The sequence below is a fragment of the Symphodus melops genome (assembly GCF_947650265.1).
Source record: "Symphodus melops genome assembly, contig: scaffold_305, whole genome shotgun sequence".
Lineage (NCBI taxonomy): Eukaryota > Metazoa > Chordata > Actinopteri > Labriformes > Labridae > Symphodus > Symphodus melops.
The window spans coordinates 25,001-31,428 of record NW_027636644.1 but is presented as its reverse complement, the minus strand read 5'-3'; the positions used below and the strand labels follow the sequence as shown (position 1 = coordinate 31,428).

General features: G+C 51.6%; 1 protein-coding gene across 2 annotated transcripts; it reads left to right on the top strand.

The window, feature by feature from the left end:
- The first annotated feature begins 3,346 nt into the window (after positions 1-3,346).
- Positions 3,347-6,077, top strand: rpl10 (ribosomal protein L10). Of its 2 annotated transcripts, XM_079373026.1 has the most exons (7): positions 3,347-3,411; positions 3,532-3,563; positions 4,560-4,618; positions 4,909-5,016; positions 5,093-5,231; positions 5,375-5,537; positions 5,864-6,077. In XM_079373026.1, exons 2-7 carry the CDS (start codon positions 3,541-3,543, stop codon positions 6,017-6,019), a joined length of 648 nt encoding a protein of 215 aa, XP_079229152.1. In that variant the 5' UTR covers positions 3,347-3,411; positions 3,532-3,540; the 3' UTR covers positions 6,020-6,077. The 2 variants fall into 2 exon arrangements, with proteins under 2 accessions (XP_079229152.1, XP_079229151.1); XM_079373025.1 differs by lacking the exon at positions 3,347-3,411 and having other exon boundaries at positions 3,418-3,563.
- The last annotated feature ends 351 nt before the right edge of the window (positions 6,078-6,428 follow it).

Below are 6,428 nucleotides of genomic sequence, written 5' to 3'. Positions count from 1 at the left end.
GTGTGTGTGTGTGTGTGTGTGTGTGAGTGTGTGAGTGTGAGTGTGTGAGTGTGTGTGTGTGTGTGTGTGTGTGTGTGTGTGTGTGTGTGTGTGTGTGTGTGTGTTGCATTATTACAAAGAGTGTAGAAACATAATTTCAATAAAGTAAATCTTCTTTATATCTCTGTGCATCTTCATCACATGAGATCTGTTGATTCGACACAGATCAGAAATCAACGTTTTAAAAGCAGCACAGAAAGTTATGATGTCATCAGATGATGTCATCAGATGATGTCATCAGATGATGTCATCTGTGAATACCTCCACCTCCATCTCTGTGCACGCCGGTTCTGTTCTGTGCGTCTTGCATTGAACTGACCCTGACATATGAACTTAATAACACATTGACGGCACACACACACACACACACACACACACACACACACACACACACACACACACACACACACACACACACACACACACACTTCCGTTTTCAGAGTTACACTCTGTCACTCTGGGTGTTTGCCACCACACCCAGGTTCTTCAGTCACAGTCGTCAGCAGACGTGGAGCTCCATGAGGAGGGGGAGGAGGGGGGAGGAGGTGTGAGGAGGGGGAGGAGGGGGGAGGAGGAGTGAGGAGGGGGAGGAGGTGTGAGGAGGGGGAGGAGGGGGGAGGAGGAGTGAGGAGGGGGGAGGAGGAGTGAGGAGGAGTGAGGAGGGGGAGGAGGGGGGAGGAGGAGTGAGGAGGAGTGAGGAGGGGGAGGAGGGGGAGGAGGGGGGAGGAGGAGTGAGGAGGAGTGAGGAGGGGGAGGAGGAGGGGGAGGAGGAGTGAGGAGGAGTGAGGAGGGGGAGGAGGGGGGAGGAGGAGTGAGGAGGAGTGAGGAGGGGGAGGAGGGGGGAGGAGGAGTGAGGAGGAGTGAGGAGGGGGAGGAGGGGGAGGAGGGGGGAGGAGGAGTGAGGAGGAGTGAGGAGGGGGAGGAGGGGGAGGAGGGGGGAGGAGGAGTGAGGAGGGGGAGGAGGGGGGAGGAGGAGTGAGGAGGAGTGAGGAGGGGGAGGAGGGGGGAGGAGGAGTGAGGAGGAGTGAGGAGGGGGAGGAGGGGGGAGGAGGAGTGAGGAGGGGGAGGAGGGGGGAGGAGGAGTGAGGAGGGGGAGGAGGGGGAGGAGGGGGGAGGAGGGCGGAGGAGGAGTGAGGAGGAGTGAGGAGGGGGGAGGAGGGGGGAGGAGGAGTGAGGAGGAGTCCCTCTGATGAAGGCTGCTCGTTCCTGATCAGGTTTGATAAACACATGAAACGTTGTGGTAGGTTTGATGCGGTGTCCTTAAAGGGACACAAAGAAGCTTCCATAGATGTCTGAGGTCTTTATCTTCAGGGTCAGACATGTTCACAGAGTCCAGATACATTTGTTGGTGTGTCACATGTTTGAATGATTTACTGTGGAGACCATGGTCCCGCCTCTAAGCTGATGTTTACGTGGAGATGTTGGAGGCTCAACATATAGACCTCTAAAAACACTCTGAACCACAGATCATTAAACCTTTAGAAGTTTTCCTTGTTGGCGTCATGTCATCAGGATGTTTCCCTCGGGGGGCGACAGAGAGACAGAGATCTCTCAACCGACCCGTCTGAGCCTAAACCACCCTGTCAACGTCTGTACAGCTGCCGTGGAGCCCAGTATGAAGGCTTAGACCTGCAGACTGTGCGTGTGTGTGTGTGTGTGTGTGTGTGTGTGTGTGTGTGTCATTGGTCCCCCGAATCACAGGCACAAACTGTACGACCATTTTTGGTGCTTCTTTCTTTCCCGTCGTCACGTCGTCATCGTCTCCCTTCAGTGAGGCCGAGATCAGACACAGCAACGTCTGCTGGAGGAGGACCAGACCTAACACAGGGACCAGGACTGACAGAGTCCAAACACAGGGACCAGGACTGACAGAGTCCAAACACAGGGACCAGGACTGACAGAGTCCAAACACAGGGACCAGGACTGACAGAGTCTAAACACAGGGACCAGGACTGACAGAGTCCAAACACAGGGACCAGGACTGACAGAGTCCAAACCCATGGACCAGGACTAATAGAGTCCAAACACAGGGACCAGGACTGACAGAGTCCAAACACAGGGACCAGGACTGACAGAGTCCAAACACATGGACCAGGACTAATAGAGTCCAAACACAGGGACCAGGACTGACAGAGTCCAAACACAGGGACCAGGACTGACAGAATCCAAACACAGGGACCAGGACTGACAGAGTCCAAACACATGGACCAGGACTAATAGAGTCCAAACACAGGGACCAGGACTGACAGAGTCCAAACACAGGGACCAGGACTGACAGAGTCTAAACACAGGGACCAGGACTGACAGAGTCTAAACACAGGGACCAGGACTGACAGAGTCCAAACACAGGGACCAGGACTGACAGAGTCCAAACACATGGACCAGGACTTATAGAGTCCTTACAGAGGGACCAGGACTGATAGAGTCCAAACACATGGACAAGGACTTATAGAGTCCTTACAGAGGGACCAGGACTGATAGAATCCAAACACAGGGACCAGAACTGACAGAGTCCAAACACATGGACCAGGACTGACAGAGTCCTCACAGACACACAGGTCTGCTGGAGTCCATGAACCCTGTCCCAGGTTTCAGAGAGGTCTGGTGAGGTCTGACTGCAGACGTCTGTGTAATGTGGAGTTGGATTCCTCACATTCCCCAGAAACAGAGCAGCATTTGTTCTGCATTATCAAGAGTTTAGATATGAGCTCATTGTTCCTTTTGAAGAATTGGAAAGTAGGGCGTAGAATCAGGGACTTTAACTTTATATACGGAGCAACAGCGCCCCCCAGTGGCCGTCCTGCAGAGTGCACATCAGGATCAGTTTAATTAGCTGATTTCTGCGCACACACACACGCGCACACACACACACACACACTCTCTCTCTCTCTCTCTCTCTCTCTCTCTCTCTCTCTCTCTCTCTCTCTCTCTCTCTCACACACACACACGCGCGCGCGCGCACACACACACACACACACACACACAGAGGACATCAACAGCATCCTGACAAAGGGGGAACAGAGGCATTAAAAAAAATCAATCAATCAAACAAACCAATGTATTAAAAGTCTCTGTATATTTAAATACAGAAATATGACAGCAGTTTATTATCGCGTAATCAGCTCTGCACGCAGACACGTTTAGAACTACACTTCCCAGCATGCAGTGAGAAATCAACAACTCATCAAACACATTTTTTAACACGTTTTAAATGATCTGTTTGTTTTCATTTTTCATGTTATAACCTTCCTATCATAAAAAAAACACGTCAAGTTAAAAAATAAAGTGTTAATAAATATAAACTATAAATCCCAGCATGCCTCGCTCCTGATGACGCAGCGGAAGTCTCTTCTTCTTCCTTTCCTCCATTAGGTGAGTGCGTGGTGGAGCGCGGATTCTGCTGCTCTTCATTAAACTGCTGAAATAAACCTTTTATTTTAACTCCACTGTGCGCTGCCGGTCTGTAACGACTTGTTGTTGATTCCTTCACAGATTGCCACCATGGGCCGCCGACCAGCCCGCTGGTAAGTCCTCTTTAGACCTGCTGGGGGGTCCTCGAAGGGAAAATGGCTCCGGCTCCGGGTCCACCATGTGCTTACACACCGGCAGGCCTCTCTGACTGTCTGATCCGTGTAACACGACAGCACTCACCTGGTCCTGTTAAAGTTAATGTTAGTTATGAATAGTGTTTTAATATCGCCTGTGTTTACAGGGAAACGGGGTTAGCTCGTTGTAGCTACTGAAGCTAACGCCAGCTAGCATCGAGCTAACAGTCTTCAGATGTAAGCTAGCTCCTCTCAGAGAGTCACGTGTCAAAGTGTTTAGAAGAAGAGAAGTGTGCAGCTTCTGCTGCTTTCATGACTTTATGATTAATCAAACTAAACAACAGTTTGAGTTTGTTTACTTATAGTTTTCAGATTAGATCTGTTAAAGATTAACTTCATGATTTTAAAGAGAAACTCTGATTTATTAAATATTTTGAGCTGAAATCAAACTTTCTTTAACGTTTTCTATATAAATTATAAACAATAATAAATGTGTGAAGTTAAAGATGTCCAGGTGTGTTTGACTCTCCTCACCTTCGTCTCCTGAAACAAACAGCTGATGTAGTTTTCAGCAGGATAAACCTTCAGACATTAACAGAAGTATTAAGCCTCCTTCTGAACGGTACCAAGATAAAGGATCTGCTTCTGTTGGGGGGGCAGGAGGACCGATCCGACCCCAAAGGGTCCCGTCATAATGTCTGCAGCTCGCGCCTTGGAGCTGGACGTGTAAACGTGAGCGGATGGCGAGCTCAGCTCTGCAGCCTATTAAGCCGACCAGTTGTGCTGCGTGTGCGTCTCTGGTGTGCGACGGCTGCAGACAGTGACTCTGTGGTTGTGTATGTCCTCAGCTGGGAGGTGCTGAGTGCTTTAAGGGACCACTGAGACAAACTGTCCATGTGCACTTCCTGTCATGTGACTGTGTTTTACTCCTGTGTGTAAAGACGGGGCTGACCTCCATGTCTCTCTCTCTTACAGCTATCGTTACTGCAAGAACAAACCCTACCCCAAGTCCCGCTTCTGCAGGGGAGTGCCTGGTAAGCGTCCACGCTACGTTTGTGTAGTCTCACAGTGAAGATGGACTCGAACAGAGGAGTCGATCCTGCAGCCTATTAAGCCGACCAGTTGTGCTGCGTGTGCGTCTCTGGTGTGCGACGGCTGCAGACAGTGACTCTGTGGTTGTGTATGTCCTCAGCTGGGAGGTGCTGAGTGCTTTAAGGGACCACTGAGACAAAAACCAGTTAAACCAGTAATGACCACTCCCCCTGTCTTCATGCTGTGGCAGATATCTGAGGATTAATCGGTGGTACGTGTTCTCTGTTTTCAGATCCTAAGATCAGGATCTTCGACCTGGGCAGGAAGAAGGCCAAGGTGGACGAGTTCCCTCTGTGTGGTCACATGGTCTCTGACGAGTACGAGCAGCTGTCTTCAGAAGGTGAGCGCTGGCTGAGGCTCCATGAGGTGTGATGGTCACGTTGACGCTCGCTCACGTCCTCTCTCTCTGTGTGCAGCTCTGGAGGCCGCTCGTATCTGTGCCAACAAGTACATGGTGAAGACCTGCGGGAAGGACGGCTTCCACATCCGCATGCGGCTGCATCCTTTCCACGTCATCCGCATCAACAAGATGTTATCGTGTGCTGGAGCTGATAGGTGAGTCTGGCAGCTGTGCAGGGATTGGTTGCTTCTGGCTCTGAGGGGGCGGGGTTAAAGGAAGCTGTAGTGTCATAAACTGCTGCAGAGAGAAACGGCATCACATCCTTCTGCGGTTGACTCTCGTCTCTCTCGCTCGCCAGGCTCCAGACCGGGATGCGAGGTGCTTTCGGTAAACCTCAGGGCACCGTGGCTCGCGTGCACATCGGTCAGGTGATCATGTCCGTGCGTACCAAGGCCCAGAACAAGGAGCACGTGATCGAGGCTCTGCGCAGAGCCAAGTTCAAGTTCCCCGGACGGCAGAAGGTAAGAGCGCCTCGCCGGCCCCTGCACTCAGACTGGAGGTGTTTAAAGGAGCTCTCGATGTGAAGCTGGGCGGATGGCGAGCTGGGCGGATGGCGAGCTGGGCGGATGGCGAGCTCGGCGGATGGCGAGCTCGGCTCTGCAGCCTATTAAGCCGACCAGTTGTGCTGCGTGTGCGTCTCTGGTGTGCGACGGCTGCAGACAGTGACTCTGTGGTTGTGTATGTCCTCAGCTGGGAGGTGCTGAGTGCTTTAAGGGACCACTGAGACAAACTGTCCATGTGCACTTCCTGTCATGTGACTCTGAGCTCACTTCTTTCTCTCCCTCAGATTCACATTTCTAAGAAGTACGGCTTCACCAAGTTCAACGCCTGCGACTTCGACGACATGATGGCCGAGAAGCGTCTGATCTCTGACGGCTGCGGGGTCAAGTACATCCCCAGCAGAGGTCCTCTGACCCGCTGGAAGGCTCTGCACGCCAACTAGAGCGGCTGCAGGTGTTACCATGACAACCAATAAAAGTGGGTTTGGTTACAAAAAGTGATCCCTGTCTGCTGTGATTTCTTTGATCCTGTGTGTTTGATCTGAGACGTCTGATAACGTCTCTACATGGAGACATGATGGAGACGCATGAATCCCTCTGAGCTGAAAGACGTCTCTTCAGGTTAGAAATGGGAGGCGGGTTGGTAGTGACTCCATGTTCCAGTCTTTGTGAACATGACAGTGTTTGGATTTCTCCAACATGTGGATGTAACCTCATTTAAAACTGACCAGATAGTTTATACACAGAGCCGAGTCAGTAAACCTGCACGTCTCTAATAACGGGTACAATCAGGGGGGGGGGCACTCCTCAGGCTCCTGGAGGTGTACAGGTGGGGGCCTCAGGGTCCTGGAG